Raw genomic sequence first — 18,892 nt, forward strand, 5'->3', positions numbered from 1 at the left:
GGCAGAGAAAAAGAATTAAATATATATGCAAAAATGCATAAACTGCTCTACGGGCAATAATCAATTTCTTTCCAGCTAATTTTCATCTTTATGGATGAGAAGAAAGTGTATCATCTATTTTCTACAATTTATAGAGCTGTAAAGTAGCCTATAAGTAACAAAATGCTGGACTGAGGATGGGCTACATTGATAGGACACTTGCCTACCATGCATGAAGATTTAGTTCCAAACCCCAGTCCCTCAAATGAGGTGCAGTGGCATTCATGCTGAAGTTCAACGTCATCCTCAGCTACATAGCAAGTGTGAGGCCAGCCTGAGATACAGGAGACCCTGTCTCAAAATAATCATAATGATAATAATAGTAATGATGGTGTTAATAATACCACGAAGTGGGAAGAAGGGGAGGAGGAGAAATTAAATTAACAAGTAATAGAAGGTGGGTACCTCTGTTCTTCCACAGCTCCTCAGATAAGAGCACTGGCCGCTCTTACAGAGGACCGAGTTCAGTTTCCAGCACCCATGCACATCGTGCATGGCTCATACTGTAACTCCAGTCTGTATCTCCAGTCCTAAGGGATCTGATGCTCTCTCCTGAACTCTAAGGGTATCAGCATGCACACGACACACATACATATAGGCAAAACAATTAAAATAAAGGAGTTTTCAAACTATTTTAAAGACAATCAGAGAAATGTTTCTTCTTCAGCTTCATATAGTAGAGTCCCATGATCAATCAACACAAAGGCTGTTCCCACACAAGACTTGGGGCAGGAGGCGGGGGTGGGGTAGGGGAATCAACCTTCTATTACTCTTGGCTACCCACATTTGTAACCAATGTGAAACCTCTCGCTTTACCATGCTCTAACACGCCCATTCAGGAAGGAAGGAAGGAAGGAAGGAAGGAAGGAAGGAAGGAAGGAAGGAAGGAAGGAAAGAAGGAAGGAGGAAGGAGGAAGGAAGGGAAAGGGAAAGGGAAAGGGAAAGGGAAAGAAGGAAGAAATCCTGAGCATTGTGATACAAAGGTTAGAAACACTGAGAAAGAGCAGATCTCTGGAGGAAAATGAAGATGGACAATGTGATTTAGCCACATTCACAGGTAGAAAGCTACCATCGCTGCACGGGGCAGAAAGGCTGCCTAAGTTTAATGGTTAACTGTGCTAAGGGAACTGGTCATCTTTTTTAGCTGCCTGGACATGAGTCAGAAGGGAGGCACGAACAATGCAGTAAAAATCCACCTAAGCCTCAGTTACCTTTGAAAATCGAGCATTTATCCATTTGGTAAAGGTTTTCTTCTGAACGTCATTGTGTTCATCTACAGGAGAGAAAGAGAAATGAGAAACGAATGAGCGTTTATTCGGCTGGATGATGTGATAAATACAACTTAAAGTAGACATTTATACAGCGTGAGGCAAAGGACGCAGCTGACAATGAACCCACAGATGGGCCCGGTGTCTACAGGAAAGTGAGACTCAGTTACCTGACCCAAGGGACCTGGTTGTGCCCACTAAACCCAGGTAGATCGCACCCAGTTATGAAATCCAGGCTTGTGTAGTACAATCTAGACTCTACTTCACAACTATGCATGTAACATTTTCCATTGCATTTTAAATACACCATCAAACACAACAAACATGTTAAATTGCATGATGGTTGGTTTTAAGTATCAGTGTGCCATGCTCGAGGATCACCCGTGAAGAGAGTCTCCATGAGGGGATCAAGTGGATGTGTCGGGGTGGGGAATTGTCTTGACTGCATGGTGGAAGAGTGGTATCATCCAGGTTGGGGTACTAGACGGCACAAAATTGGAGACAGCAAACGAACAGGAGACATGCAAGCGTTAGTTCTCTCTTTGCTCTTGACGGTGGATCTGTGCAGCTGCTTAAAGCTACCGCCTGAACCCCCACAATAATGGACTGTTACCTGGAATTGGAAGACAAATAAACCCGTAGTGGGCGACCCCACAGAGCGTGGCTACTGGCGTGGATCCTGGAGTGTTAGCACCTAGGCTTTGACCTGCCTTCTGTGATGTTACCTTTTGTCACTAATACTGTTTTTGATGTGTTTGATTTTTATCAAACATGTTGTGAGAGGACCTGTAAAACCAAGAGGCCTCATGACTAAGAATTCTTGAGCATTTGGTTCCTTCAAGGGACTCCCGGTAAGAGATTTGGACTTGCTACGGTGCAAATTGTATAACAATAAAAAAGGCCTTTTGCAAAGCAATGGGCAGTCAGTCCACAAGAAGTAGGTTCCCTGCTGTTGTTGCTGAATCAAAATTCATTCTGGAGTGACCCCAATTCCTCCCACACAAAACAGAACACCAACAGAAACCCTTTCAGGCAATAAAGCTAGACCAACATGTCTCCCCAAAAGTTACCCAATACAAACTTAAGAGTTCATAACTATCCCTTCTACGTAAATCCTACACCTTCAAAAACAAAAGGTAAGATTTCTAGTCAGTTCTCTAATTTATTTCCCTACCACCCCCCAAAAAATACCAACATGGAGTCATAGTGGTTTTAAACTTTATAAATATGTTAATATTTCATTTTTATTATGTTTAAATATGTGTGTATGTGTATCTATGTGTGGTGTGTGCATATGAGTACAAGTGGCCAAGGAATCCAGAGGAGGGCATCTGATCCTCTGAAGCTGGAGATACAAGGGATTATGGCCACCATGTGCTGTGTGAACTCCGGACTTCTGCAAGAGCGGTATGTGCTTTTCACCACTAAAGCCATCTCTCCAGCCCCTGAGACAAACATTCTGACAAGCAGAGAAACTAGAAGAATTTAAAAACATTTTTGACTTTTTTGGTTTTAATTCCAAATTCACAGTGCAAGGCAAGCAAACTTCAAGCAGATGGAGCACCCCCAAACTCTTTGAGAAGTGTGTGAGGAGACCACCCGATACAGCAGCTGCAAAAACAAAGTGCACGAGGGCCAAAGAAACCCCATCCCCATCCACTCCTCCTGTGACTCTGAGTCAACTATCACAGGGTCATCCAGCTTCAAAGTCCTTTTCTGTCAGGTAGAAATACTAACTGTGTTGTATGGGGTTGTGCTGGTAAGTGAAATTTTCAAGGAACCCTTGGTGTGGAGGTTTGAATGAGAGTGGCTTCCATAGGTTAATGAATTTGAATACTTGATTCCCAATTGGTGGAACGATTTGGGAAGGACTGGGGGTGTGGCCTTGTTGAAGGAGGTATGCAACAGGGGCAGGCTTTGAGGAACTAAAAATCTAGCCACTCTTGCTCGTTCCCCACCCCTGCCTTGGGGCTGATAAGTCAGATGGAAGCTCCCAGCTACTTCTGAGAAACCATGCCTGTTATCTGTTGTCTGATCCCACGTTTCTTGCTATGATGGCTACCCACTCGAATCCTCCGAAACTGTGAGCTTCAAATTACATGCTCTCGCTCATAAGTCGCCTTGGTCACAGTGCTTTGTCACAGTGGTAGAAAAGTAACTAAGACACCTGGTATCACTGTCACAAGGATGGTATAACTACTCAGCCGTAAACTAGAGTCTTCAGATCTGTGAGGCCACATGAACTTTTTCTCCTGTAAGTTAACTATCTGTTCTGGTTGGTATTTTTTATCACCTTCAACAAGCTACAGTTATCTAGGAAGAACCTCAATAGAGAAAATGACAGGAAATACTTCTATCAGACTGCATACACAAGTCTGTAGGGCAGTTTCTTGATTAATGACTGATGTTGGAAGGCCCAACCCAGTATGGATAGTACCACCCCCAGCAGCCAGTTATGGAGTATATAAAAAAACAAACTGAGCAAGCCAGTTAGCAGCATTCCCTCATGGCTTTTAGTTCCGTTCCTGGTTCCAAGTTCCTACTTTAACTTCTGCCTCCATGGATGGTGACCCAGAATATGTAAGCCAACATTGTTTTTGTTCATGGCGTATTTAACTTTACTTCATAGACATAGACAATTGGCTAATACATCAGCCTTTGGTAAATTTGTATTCTACTGACTTATGGAAAATGTAGAGATTTGAATGAAAATGGTCATAAGGGTTAGGTGTTTAAATACTTAGTCCACAGTTAGTAAAACTGTTGTGAAGGATTCGGAGGTGTGGCCTTGTTGGAGGAGGTGTGTGTGTCACTGAGGAATGATCTTTTGGTTTCAAAAGTCCACACCAGTCTAGTCTCAGTTACCTCTCTTGGCCTCCAGTTTAGAGATTAGAATGTAAGTTCTCAACTACGGCTCCAGCACCATACCAGCCTGTTGCCGTGGTCCCCGCCATGATGGTTATGAATTGTAACCCTCTGGAACTGACTCTCAAATTAAATGCCTTTTATAAGTTGCTTTGGTCATGGGGTTTTGTCATGGCAATAGAAAAGTAACTAAGACAGAAGCATAATTTATAATTAAAAGGCTGTTCCTGTGATAAATATAATAACTCTAGAAAGAAGGCATAAGTTTACAGATCCATAAAGGAAATTGGAGAGCAAGGCACAAAGGGAACAAGAGTATTAAAGGACACTGCTCTCTAAGAAACTTGATGTTAATGGCACTGGAAGGTGACCTCCCTCCCAGAAAGGATGAGGAAGACAGCAATCAGCCCTTACTTCAGCCTTATACATTATCTGATCAATGCCACATAGTCATTAACCAAGGAGACCTGCTTACACAGACACAATGTTCCATCCTTTACCATAAAATCCCAGAAGGACAGAGCTGACAGCATAGCCAGAGTACAAGGCTATATGGGATACATCTATCTGCAAACGGAAATGACATAAACCTAGCTGAAACAAATTTAATTTTAGACATCTGTGTTTAGGGCACTTTAAAAAAAATTAATAAAAAAAACCCTAATAACTTGTTCTATGACTCCAAAGAAGGTTTAGTTTTAAGTTTTTGTTGTATCCACTATCCTTTAAGCCTATAAGAAATAAAGTCCAGAAATAAACTTTCTCTTACTCTCATAATGTTCACACAATTTAAGAATCCTTCACAATAAAAATGAGGAAAACACTAATATATATATATATATATATATATATATATATATATATATATATATATATATAAAACTACATTTTGTTACTTAACATATTTCAAAGTTTTAACTTTCACAAACGTATTAAGTCTAGACATATGGCCCAGTGGTAGCCAATGTGCACAGCACAGCCAAGGCTCTGGTTCCAGTACCCAGATGGGTGGGTGATGGGGAATAATTAAAGTATCTAATGATACACAGGTTTTCCTCCATAGGTTGGACAAATAAAGGATTATCTACTGCCTTATATTTCTATATCATCAATTAATTTTAGAATTAAATCAAGATTAACAATGAAGTCCCACATAAAGAGCTATAAAATTAGGACAGTGTTTCTTCTAATACATTCTAATAATAATAAAAGTTATTCTTCTAATAACTTTTAGTCAAATCAACATCTATATACACCTAAGTACCTGATATGAGATGGAGTGTTTGGCCATAAAAGATAAGATTCAGGTACTCAAAAATACTCCAAAAATGTACAAACATTCTTTTTTATTTATTTACCTATGGTGCTTTGAAGGAAAATGGCCCCCAAAGGGAGAGGCACTATTAAGAGGTGTGGCCTTATTGGAGGAAGTGTGTCATTGTGGGGGAGGGCTTTGAGGTCTCTTTGGCTCAAGTTTCTCTCAGTGTGCCAGTCTGACTCCTTCCTATTGCCTGTAAGATGTAGCACTCTCAGCTCCATCACCAAGTGTGCCTGGACACCGCCCTGTTCCCCATCATGATGAAAATAGACTGAAGCTCTGAAACTGTAAGTTGCCATCCTAATTAATGAAATGTTTCCTTTATAAGAGTTGTCATGGTGTTTCTTCACAGCAATAGAAACCCTAAGACATTACCTAAAACAATTAAAGGAGGGAAGAAAAGATTTGTATTTAATACACCTATAAGTTGCCCCCTCTCCCACCCCATGATCTACAAGGATTCATTGCCAAGTCACATAGTCTGAGTTTGATTCCTTGGACCTATGTAACAGAAGGAGAAACTAGATTCCCTATATGCACATCCTGGACCACACACACACACACACACACACACACAAACACACACATTAAAGTACTACAAATACAAGGAGAAAACTAGGGAACTGGAGAGATGGTTCAGCAGCTAAGAGCACTTACTGCTCTTCCAGACGACCAGGGTTCAATTCCCAGCAACCACACTGAGCTCAAAACTAACTATAACTCCATCTTCAGGGGATCCAATGCCCTCTTCTGGCCTTCATAGGCATCAGCATACACATCACACACACACATACACACACACACACACACACACACTCACAAATGAACCTTAGCAAACATTGGGAACAGTTTCAGTCTATTATAGTTTTCTTCATCATAAAACCAATTGATTGGTTTGATTCCTCAAAAGGAATGTTCAAGAACCCAACATAACTCGCATCTAATTAGATTGATCCCATACTGACTGAAGGGGTGAGAACAACGTACGGGCTGATCCACCTGCTCAACATGCATTCTTCCAGGGTTCTTAGCTTAAACCACTGTTTTCATTACACAGGAATTTTAGAATTCTCTTCAGAAAGCCTTGGCTGTCTTAGCAAATCTCATCATTGGTGACCTTTCTCCATTAGGGGGAAAGGCACGGGGCTGAATTAGGAGAAGAAAAAATGTGATAAACCCCTTACAGCTGCTCTTCCAAATTCTTCTAAATATTTTGCTCTTCTGAAACACTCCTGACATGTTCATACAAATCCAAGAGCCTTTGATGCTGCCTGGCCTAGAATTTTATCACTGCAATCCGGAAGAAAAGTGGAAAAAAAAATCAACCAGACCAATAAAGAATGCACGGTTTAAAGTGGTTTCACTTCACCAGCTCAAGTGTGTAATAAAATGTCTCTTCATAGAACTTTCCAATGAGGGGCTAAGGGAGTAGCTGATAGGTAAAGTGCTGGCCACAAAACAATCAGGACTAAGTTCAGAACATCAGTACCCCTGTGAAAAATCAGGCATGGTGGTATGCCTGTAATCCCAGTCCTGGGGAAGCAGAAATGAGATCCCAGGGGCTTGCTACCCAGACAGTCGAGCTGAATTAGCTAAGTTCTGAATTCAGTGAGAGACCTCATCTCTCAAAAAATAGAGAGTGCCTGAAGAAGACAATCAACATTGACTCTAGCATCACAAACGTGTGCACAAAAAAATATAAATAAATCACATACACACACATGTGCGCACACACACACCTTTGTATGCATACATAAATTCAGACAGATGAGCCATCATGAAAACCACTAACATTAAAAGGAGAGCATTGTTCCCCCTAACAGATCACTCTGAAGCAATTTAATAGGGACCAACTGGCTGGCACTACCTGAGATCCCCAAATGCCAACATTCAGAAAAGGTGGACTATAAGAAACGTCTGGCTGGATGCCTTAGAACTTGGGCTGACTTTATTATTAAAGCTTCTTTCACAAGCACAAACTTAACACATCCCAGAAAGTGAGGATAGCTGCAGAAGCAATAAGACTGAAAAGCCTCCACAAAGCCCCACTTGCTCTTTCTCTGGGCTTTCCTCCTCAGTGGCCTTTCAAACACCATGATGAAACACACGCATGCCTTCTAGTACTCTCCTGGTTTCTGTGCTCTCTAAATCAAATCAACTCAGTTGTTCAAAGAATAGGCATCAAAATACCACAGGAAATAATAAGTATCATCTAATAATCTGGAAGATAGTATCAGTCCATAGACAAAGAACAAGCCAACAGGAAAAAGACCCCTCCCAAGCACAGGAAGTTGAGACTCTTCTGACCATACTCTCAGAGATCCAGAAAAAGCAAACAAACACAAAACCTTGAAACTAAAAGTGTAGCCTTCAAAACGGTCCACACTAAGGATGTGAGATGTTGAAATGCTGAGTGTTTGCTGGGTGTCCAGTCAGCAATGAGAAGCCCAAGTCGATAGCTTCTCCATCTCACTTTACAGAGCTCCTAAGCTTCGCTTGAAAGAATGTGTAAGATTTTTAGGGACTCGACATTGCATTAAACCTTCTCTCTAGAGGTTCTTTTCTGGAAAGGGGAAAAAATCTTAAAGCTTTAAATATTGGGGGTAGGGCTTCACCTTGGGGGTACAGCATTTGCTAGAATGCACGAGGCCCTAGGGACAGCCCCCAAAACATTAAACAGTATTGTATGTGTGCTGCCAGCACTGGATGCATGTTGTAAATGCTTCACTTTGGATTTCTGTCACAGGAGTGAACTTTCTTTTTTTTTAATCAGTTGTGATCAAATAGAATGACAAAGATCACTCAGGGAGACTGAATGACAGTGAGGAGTCACTGTCAGGGAAACTCCTAGAAACCAGAGTTTTATTTTGTTTTCTTTGATGACTGATGAGAGATTTAATCACCTCATGAAATAAAATTCCTATGAAATTGGATTTCTCATGTCACCTTTATTCCAACTAAACAGGGACTCTTGAGTCCCTTTTTCATCAACAGACAATTCTAGATTTAGGGAAACTCTGCAAATGAATGTTTTAAAAATTTAACATAGAAAACAGACGTGATCTACCTTCAGCCTTCAGCATGAGTTCTGCTCTCGACAATGAAAATATATCCTTACAAAATGCAGGCAATCACCCAACAGTCTCATTTCAGCTGATTTGTGTTATTCCTTTCCCCGTATTGCGAGGGATTCTTTAAACTCTCCATAAATTGATACAACCGCACACTAAGACTTTCTCAAAAATTCAGCATCTCTCACAAAGTCTTGCAGAGTCGAACTTGATGGTGCAAGCCTGTCACTATCATTATGGAGAAACATGAACGATGGGAGCAAGCTTAAAGCCAGACTGGACCACCAAAGGAGGCTCTGTCTCCAAAAAGCGAATTTTTAAAAAAGAGAACAATACTGCCTGTAGCCAAATACCTCATTACGTTTGCAAGTAGCAATATTTTTCTATATAGCTGATGTGCAAAACTGTTTTTTACATTTGTTTTACACTTATCTATTTTGCCTGTGTGTGTGTGTGTGTGTGTGTGTGTGTGTGTGTGTGTGTGTGTGTATATACACATCAGTGAGTCCATGCATACATGAGCCACAGGCGTGTGAAGGTCAAAGGACGACATGCTAGAGCAGATTCTCTGCATCCACCATGTAGGCTCCTGGGATGGGACTCAGGTTGTAAGGCTGAGCAGTAGGCACTTTGCCTGCCACCAGCACAAAACCTTTTAACAACACAATCATACCACTGCGCCAATCATGGTCCGCCTACAACAATACCAGTACCAGTGAAGTCTGTGCCCTTCTGCCATGTCTCTGCTGAAGCACATGTCACATCTTTTGCCTTAATGCCTGACATAATTTGGGTTTCTATTGCTGTGATGAAACACCATGACCGAAAGTCAAATTGGGGAAGAAAGGGTTCACTTGGCTTATACTTCCATATTGCTGTTCATCTTCAAAGGAAACAAGGACAGGAACTCAAACAGGACAGGAACCTGGAGGCATGAGCTGATACAGAAGCCATGGAGGGGAGCTGCTTACAGACTAGCTTCCCATGGCTTGCTCAGCCTCCTTTCTTTTAGAACCTAGGACCACTAGCCCAGGGATGGCATCACCCACTGTGGGCTGGGTCCTCCCCCACTGATCACTAATAGAGAAAATGTTTTACAGCAGGATCTCATGAAGGCAATTCCTCAACTGAGGCTCCTTCCTTGCTCTCTGGTGACCCTAGCTAGTGTCAAGTTGACACACAAAACCAGCCAGAACAAGACCCCTGCATAATGTGTATCACACACCGTAGGAGATCTCAGCACGCAAAGCAATACCACATGTCTGTTAATTAAGTGTCAGGACTGTTGCTCAAGACTCTCTCAAGGAATTCCCACATTTTTAAGTTGACAGCTAATATTTATCATGAATCTAAATAGGCAAAAATATGTAATTTCTAGTTGCAGTTCTTTTCTCATTCAAATAATAGAGGAGACTCTTCTATTCCCTAACTGACAAGACTATTCCTCCCTGTCAAACTAATCAGCTGTATCACACTTAAATCTCTGGCAAGAGAAGGCTGACTTCAGTTTTCTATTTAAAATCACATTGATATATGTCTCCAGGGGTGCTAGCTCACTTCAGAATCCTCTCTCCAGGATGGATAGGTGGGTGGATGGATGGGTGGGTAGATGGGTGGATGGATGGGTGAGTAGATGGGTGGATGGATGGGTGGGTAGATGGGTGGGTGGATGGGTGGATAAACGCTGTCTGAATACAAAGCCTTACCCAGGATGTAATCGAGCACTGGGCAACTGAATGATTCTCACAGGAGTGTTCTGAGTTTTGTTTGTATTGAGTGCCTGACAGCAGGACACCACCGTATGAGTTGGGAATGGTGGGAGGCATGCTATTCCATCAGAAACCAGGCAGGGAGCAGTGGAAGGTGGACACAGTGAAGAAAAGCATCTAAGACGTGCTCCGGAGATCACCAGGAGAACGTTCATGGCCACAGAGGGCATGATCCAGGGAGACTTTAGGGTGTGACCGTTCTTCCAATCTAGCATAACAGTAACCAGGGTGGAATCTATAAAGGAAGTCATTGTACAGCTGTCACTATCAACAGCGGGAACTCTAGGGAAGTTGAGGAATGGGAGAAATGCGTTCTTTTTTTTTTTTTTGAGACAGGGTTTCTCTGTAGCTTTGGAGCCTGTCCTGGAACTAGCTCTTGTAGACTACGCTGGTCTCGAACTCACAGAGATCCGCCTGCCTCTACCTCCCGAGTGCTGGGATTAAAGGCGTGTGCCACTGCCGCCCAGCTGAGAAATGTGTTCTTACTGTAACTTCAATTAAAGCTAGACTGTTAGAAATATTCTCATGCTGAAAAACTTAATGCTCATCCATGAACATGAATTGGCCAAGCCATATTTCCTGGGCATTCTACATTACTAATTAAAAAGGAAATAATTCCTTCTGTCTAGAAGCTAAATTCATGAGGGTCCTATGAATCACTAACTGGAAGGGTTCTAGCTATCTGATGCTGATTACAGCATGACCCAAAGTCCTATTCCCAAAACTGTGCTATCTAGAGAAATGTCACACAAGTAACACCACAGAATTTTGGGCTTTGCTTTACTTCTTTTGGAGATGCTAGGGCTCAAACATAGGACCTCATCATACAGTCAAGACAAGGACAATGCCAGTGAGCTATATCCCCAGCCCTCTTTTTATACTGTTTGTTTTGAGAAAGGGTCTCACTAGTTGCTAAAGCTGGTCTTGGATTCACAGTATAATCTAGGCTGGTCTTGAACATGTGATCCTCCAGCCTAAGCTTAAAAAGTAGCTGGAATTATAGCCCTGTACCACCAGGCCTACCTTGACTCACATACTTTTAAAATCTCTACTGGCAACATTTTCAAAACAAGTAAAGTTCATTTTAGTATATGTGCTCTTTAAAGGTTCATTTTTTTTATTTAACCCGCTGCATCTGAAATATTATTTCCACATATACTCGATATTTTACAGGGTACCGCTGTCTAACACCTGTACTCATCCTAAGACTTTGTCCAATGCGTATGTCATTCCCAGGACCATCTGAATCCTGATGAGCCAAGAACAGGAGCCCAGGAGTCAGAGCTGTGTGAAGTTAGGCTCCTGAATATCTTCACATTCACTGTAGTTAAAGGCTTCGTGGCCTTCAAAAGGACGAGGAGAAACAGCTTATCTCACCTGCTAAACAGGCTGTCAGACTGCTAAGGAGCCCAGTGCTGATACTGACTGTTTAGTGAATGCTAGCGTCCAAGGCAGCGTTCTATCTAATAATTGTCTCCATTCTAACCCTGAGAAGATGGATACACCTATAACTCCTATACCTCAGTTTCAGGTATTTGGAGCTCATTGTGTCAACCAAAAGTAAATGAAAATTTAAGAGTGCAAAGGATTATTTTGGCTTAGATCATTTTATAGAATGTCTCCTCCAGTAAATGAATATACAAGAGAAACTTCAGTGGTCAATGAAAGCCTTGTCTCTTGCTCAGTGGCAATTAATGTAAAACACTATACAAAAGGCCAAACAACGACATTGACTGAATGTCTTGTTATTATTCTGTTTCTGTGAAGAGACACCACGACCAAGGCAACTCATAAAAGAAAGTATTTAATTGGGGACTTGTTTACAGTTTCAGAGATTTAAGCCGTTGTCATCATGGTTCAGAGAGTAGGGGCACACTAGCAGACATGGTGCTGGAAAAGTAACCAAGAGCTACATCCTGAGCCACAGCCATAGAGAATGGCATTGCGCCTGGCATGGGCTTTAGAAACCTCCAAACTTACCTCGAGAGGCATACCTGCTCTGACAAGGCCACACCCCCTGACCCCTTACCAACAGTTCCTCTCAAAGATGACCAATCATTCAAATATATGAGCCTTTGGAGACTGTTTACATTCAAACCACTACACTGACTGTCTACCATACATGATTCTCAAAACAAGCACAGTAGCACTCTCAAGAAGGTAGCGTTCTTGGACTTGACAGATAGCTCAACCAGGAAGGTATATGTGGTATAAAGCATGAGCACCTGACTTCAACACCCCAGAATCCACATAAAAAAAAAAATCCAAGCATGGTGGTACACACTTGTGATCCCAACATGAGAGAGGCAGAGGCAGGTAGGACCTTGGGATTGGTTGGCCAGTCCAGTTGGAAAGCTCCAGGTCTCAGAAAACCGAAGTGGACACCTCCTGAGGAATGGTGCCACGGTCATCCTCTGGCTTCCAAAAGCATATATGCACAGACATACACAAAGAAGGTATGGTTACTATTAACAAAAGCGGATAAGACAGGCACTGAAAAACAGGCCATTTTAACTAATATGTTACCTAGAGATACATTCAGGATTATAGAGGAAAGATATTTCTTGATGTTGCGAGGAAGGAATTGAAGAATAATTCAAGGGATAGTTTGCACTTGAGCCAGGTCCTGTTATATGGAAAATAATTGCTGACTGAGGCATGCGAAGTGGTCAGAACATGCATTTGTGAAGCAGTGAAGGGCTGCAGGCAAGACCTAATGGACGGAAGTGAATGGAATGAGAACGTTAAGCCATTTGCTTTCGCTGTGCAAGCACACGCCATGATGTAAGGGGGCTTTAGTGAAGCTGATTTTAAAAATGGACGCAGAACATCCATGATAACTTCTAAAAGCATACGGGGGCTGAGGAGAAAAGGGATAAGAAAGGAGATGGAAGCAATAGAAACCGAATCCTTTGAAGTATAGATTTTTTCCCCCTTAAACATACCCCTGAAAAATACCAGCTGCAATATTCATGAAAGTGAACCCTGCACCTCACGTGGGCAATACAGTAGAGCTCACCTTGTTGCCAGAGGCACAGGTGAGCTGGCCCTGAGGGAATGAGAGCAGAATAGCTGGCCAAACCTCCTTCATCTCTCGTGTGGTGGTGAGGGAGAGGAGAAGATGCCATCCCCCTTGCCCCTGGCACCTGTGATGGGTGCAGCACTAGGGAAAGCTCTGAACCTCGCCTGGGCATCACAATAGAGCTGACCCTATTGACAGGGGTGCAGGTCAACTTCCTGAAGAATGTGAGCATGGGAGATCTGGTACCACCCCTCATCTGCCATATGGTGATGTGGGCAAGGGATAAACAACCCAATTATGAGAGAAAACAAGGCATGTTTGTCATTTGTCCGTGTACTTTAATGACATGACACCTGCTACAAATATGTTTTAATTTTTCAATGTGGCCAATGATATATATTGTTTTCTCTATTTGAAGGTTTTAAAGTTGAGTCACAATTTAAAACCAAAGCATAATGCCATAAACAGGAAGAAGGATTGGTAGCATGGCTTGGAGGGTGACGGCACTTTCTTTGCAAGCCTGGCGTCCTGATTTCTGCCCCTGGACCCCTGACCACGGTGGAAGGAGAGAATCAGCTCCACAAAGCTGTCCTCAAACTCCCACACATGCAATGCGTGTGAACAAGAGTCATTCCAATAATTAAAATTTCAAAACGGAAAGTCCACTAAAATGCAATCTTTTGTCCAAGATAAACATTTATAAGCAGCAGGAGAAAGTGTCAGGGAGGAACAGTCTGTTCTGCCTTCAAAAGTCAAGGGGAAAACACAAATTTCTTCCCACGAAAGATATTGCCTGAGAAAGCAGCCTGTACAGCACAGCCCTGGGCTTTAAGGAAGCGGCATACAATGAGAAGAGAAGCATTCACAGGAGCTACTAAAATCTTTTTTTAAAAATCTTGAAAAGCAGATTCTGATAGGATTGGGCAAGAACCAGATAAAATCTACAATGCCGGCAGACATTCATCCCACTTCAAACTCAAGTCATTCCCCAGAGTGCTGACATTTGCATATTATTCTTTATGTCCTTGTCACATATTAGAGCTCTCAGCCAGGGCTCTATCCTCTGTTGGCACAGTGCTTGCCTAGGATGCGTGAAACCCTGGGTTCAATCCTCAGCATCACATAAACAGGGCAATGCTCTAATCCCACCACATGGAAGATAAGACAGGAGGATTGCTGCAAGTTAGAAGCCAGTACAAGCTAAACAGCAAGACCCTGTCTCAAAAAATCAAATAAGTACATTTCAAAAAAAATTATAGGTGCTGAAGAGGTGACTCAGTAGTTAAACCCATAAATTTATAAGTTTAGGCTATACTAGTGGTTCTCAACCTGTGGTTCTTGACCCCTTTGGTAGTCAAATGACCCTTTCATAGGGGTCATCTAAGACCATTAGAAATATATTATCAGATATTTACATTACGATTCATAACAGTAGCAAAATTACAGTTATGCAGTAGCAACGAAAATAATTTCAAGGCTGAGGGTCACAACAGCATGAGAAACTATATTAAAGGGTTGCAGCATTAGGAAGGTTGAGAATCACTGGTTTATACCCTCACAGGGAATAGCAAATTTGATAACTGTCTTCAGCATGGAATGGCTCTTCCCCGCCCCACCCCACGCCTCTTTAAAGCAACAAAAAGTTCAGCTTTGTTTTATAGTTGAAGATTAGAAAGACCTGTTCACTCGCCAGTGGTGGCGCAAGCCTTTAATCCTAGCACTCGGGGAGGTAGAGGCAGGTGGATCTCTGTGAGTTCAAGGCCAGCCTGGTCTACAAGAGCTAGTTCCAGGACAGGCTCTAAAGCTACAGAGAAACCCAGTCTCCAAAAAAAAAAAAAAAAAGACAAAGAAACCAAAAAGGCCTGTTCAGGTTACCTTTCTGAAAAATGTGCTCTTATAGGCAGCAATCCCATCAAAATTTCACTCCCATCTTCTTACACTAAAGAAGCCAAATCATTTGTGTCAGTTGTAAGAAGAGCAACAAAAGCATTCCTCTAGGGCTGGGGTTTCCTTCAAAACAGTCTCACTGTTAAATCATTTATGCAGGCGCACAGACCCTCAGTCAGCCATCCAGGCGCACAGCAACATAGCTGTTCAAAGAGCGGAAATGTCCGGTCTCCTTTGCCATTTCCTTCCTGATTAAATGCCAAGGACCCGTGTCCTTCTGCACCACAGGCGGGCAATGGCCAGTGCCTTCTGGGAACACTACAATCTCTTTATTCCCTTCCTTCCTTGACCTCATAGATTGTATCAAATACAATTCGAATAAAATTCACAATGAAAACTTGTCCTTGTTTGAATAAATGACTAACAAAAAGATTTGGATGTATTATCATTCACTGGTTCTAGCACCTTCCGATGGATAAAGGTGAACCAACCACCACAGCGACAGGGCTTGGACAAGGTGGCGCATGGCAGGCTGAGTTATATAACACAGTCCAGTCACAATAGCGATGGCAAGCCCAAAAGGTACAAGAAATAAATGCAGGAACTGAGGGAAAGCAGACTCTCAGGTTTTACACACTCAGGTCCGCAAAGGTACTTACTATTCACGATAGCAAAGGGATCACACCACCAAGCCCATCAATAGGATTAGCACGACAGGAGCAGTGACAGCCTTGACAAGGTATGTGCTATGACATATGCTACACCGGGATGAACTCTTAGGTGCCCATAGCAAGGGACCTATGCCTGTCACATAAACACAGCTGTGCTGTACTTCCACAATCGGGGGAAGACACATTTCTTGAGATGAAAAGTGAAAAGGTAGTTTCCAGGGGCTGGTAAGAGAGGCGAGTGAGGAGTTAATTGTTCAATGGGTATAGAATTTAAGCCTTGCAATATTAAGAGTCTGGAAGAAACGATGGTAAGGGTTGCACGTTGCAATTGAATATAGATTTAAAAGGGTAAATGTTACAGACATTTCACCAAAATAAAAGGATGGGGGTAAAGGGCCTGCAGCAAAGATTTTTCATGGCCATTTCAGTGTGATTGGTTTGGCTTGGCTTGGTTTGGTTACTGTTTTCTGAGACAGAATCCAACCCTGAAGTTCAAGCTAACCTAGAACTCTTTATGTAGCCCAGGCTAGCTTCAAACTCACAGTAATCCTCCTACCACAGTCTCTGGGAATGGAAATACAAAGGTGAGACACCACACCATGATCAGTGTGATCTTTTAAAAGATTTCTGTTCATTATTTTAATAGCACATCTTGCTCACGACACACGTGCCCTTTCCTTTGATCTTTTTACAAGATCACTCTTAGCTTTTGCCCTCCAGCAAGGGGAATGGTTATAACACCCACATGCTCTTGAGAGCAGGGGCAGCTATCTGGAAATTCTGGCCAGAGGCAGAGAGAATATGGAGTGGACCCCCAGGAGGACTCCTATATTCCTGATGTCAGCGGCAAGAACTTAGTGACAATGAACATCTTGCTGGTGGCCTTCCTCCTTTTGTCCAATAAGACAGAAGCAGTCAGGTCCTTAAGCAAGGAGTCAGCCCTGGTTTGCTATCTATAGAGTGAAGTCCATTGGAGAAAAATTAAGTCCTTCTTACATAACCCACAGACATTCTCTTACGTCCTCCTAAACTCGATCATAATGCCACTGAGGACAATTCAAAGGAAGACATTCAGGAAGCCTTCTGGAGTGCAGGAAGAAGTAGGAACACTCTCCCTCTCTAAACTGACTAGTAAGAGTGAACTGTAACAGCCATGTCACGTGCCCTTTGTATTGATTTGAAGAAATATCCAAAAGACCAAAATTGAGATAATGAGATGAAATGACTGACTAGAAATTCAGAGGTTCAATCCACCAATCATGTCGTCTCATACTAAAACTAACATTTAGTAAGCATGTGTGCATGCCCATCTCTGGTATGTTCACTTCATGCATGTTCTTATTTCACCTTGACTATCTTTTAACAAAGAACCTATTTTCCTAACTACTTTAGGAACTGGGATTTTAAGGACTTGTTTCGATCCATTTATTTGTGTGCATGGTTGTATGTTTGTATACTTCTACATGCATGTAGGCACACATGTACATATAGGTGTGTATGCACCTGTATGTACATGGAAGCCAGAAGAGAGCTACTTAAGTTACAATCACAGCTGTGCGTGGGTGCTGAGATCTGAATTTCAGTCTTCATGACTTCAAAGCAAGTGTTCTTAGCCACTGAGACAGCTCTCCAGGTCCAGGGAATGTGTGCTTGTTTGTTCTCAATTTTTTAAGGTTTATTTTAGGCACATGAATGTTTTGTCTGTATGTATGTACTTATGTGCATCACGTGCAAGCCTTGAGCTGAGGATGTCAGAAAAAGCCATCGGATCCCTTGGGGCTGGAGTTATAGATGACTGTCAGCCACTACCTGGGTGCTGGGAACAGAACAAAGGTCCTCTGCAAGAGCTGCGTCATTTCTCCAGCTGCACAAACTGTTTTGATAGCCTGCGGTGATGTCCACTTTGAGGCCACACCCAAAATTGAAATCTACTTATAACACGGCAAGAAGTTTTTTTATCTTTTTCGGTGTATGAGTGCGTGCGTGCAAGCGTGCGTGTGTGTGTATGTGTATACACTTCTCAAGCATATACTTTGTAGATGACAAATGTCAAACGTCACCATATCAAATGGCTGGGCAAAGGGCTGGAGAGATGGCTCAGAGGTTAAGAGCATTGCCTGCTCTTCCAAAGGTCCTGAGTTCAATTCCCAGCAACCACATGGTAGCTCACAACCATCTGCAATGAGGTTTTGTGCCCTCTTCTGGCCTGCAGGCATACATGTACACAGAATATTGTATATATAATTAATAAATAAATAAATAAATATTTTTTAAGAAGCTGGGCAAAACTACATACTTTAAACCTACCTGCTCTGATTTTCCTCCTATGTACAAGGGAAAGGGTAACCCCCCCCCTCAAACAATGGCTATGAGAATAAATGTTAATCTATTCTGCATACGCATAAGGGTTAATTATAAGAAAATCTGTCACCATCTGCTAAAGGACAAGATACTGCAAGCTCCCAACTGCAGTGAACATAGGTCCAGGCTTAAGCTAGGTGGGAAGAAGTCACGCAGATATGTGGGAATCTGGTCACTGAGAAGGCCAACCACTGTGTTCTCAAGGCACCATGAGCTGCCACCTTGTTAGCCCAAGTGATGAGAGCACTTGTCCTCCTAGGCCAAACGGCAGGACAGCCTTCATCCTGCAGGATGCTCCCGCACCTACAGCTCCCCACCTGCTCTGCCCTCACTAGGACATGAGAACATCAACACAGTTCTAGGGAAACCGCAGCGCCCATCACTTCTTCTCAGTCTGGGTGCACTTAAGCAAGCTGTCCTGAGAAGTCGCGGAGATGCTTTCCCATGAAACAGCAAAGCCAACGGACACATCAGCTGGCTGAGCAATTCAGGCCAGAGCCAAACTTCGTGCTGTAGATTTCCTCAATCAAATTTTAAAGATTAGTATTATCATTTCATTTGGATTTGCAAAACTATCTGAAAATGTATTACACAGCTGGCCATATTTATGAAGATTTACCC

General features: G+C 42.4%; 1 protein-coding gene across 7 annotated transcripts in view; it reads right to left on the minus strand.

Annotated features, from left to right (window-relative positions):
- The window catches only part of Utrn (utrophin), a 498,374-nt gene that overhangs the window by 382,722 nt on the left and 96,760 nt on the right, over positions 1-18,892 (minus strand). For all 7 annotated transcript variants that reach the window (XM_038338349.1, XM_038338350.1, XM_038338351.1 and 4 more), the window contains one exon: positions 1,251-1,312. In XM_038338349.1, the coding sequence (XP_038194277.1) occupies positions 1,251-1,312 (62 nt within the window). The remainder of the gene's footprint in view (positions 1-1,250; positions 1,313-18,892) is intronic.

The sequence above is a fragment of the Arvicola amphibius genome, chromosome 8, assembly GCF_903992535.2.
Source record: "Arvicola amphibius chromosome 8, mArvAmp1.2, whole genome shotgun sequence".
Classification (NCBI taxonomy): Eukaryota; Metazoa; Chordata; class Mammalia; order Rodentia; family Cricetidae; genus Arvicola; species Arvicola amphibius.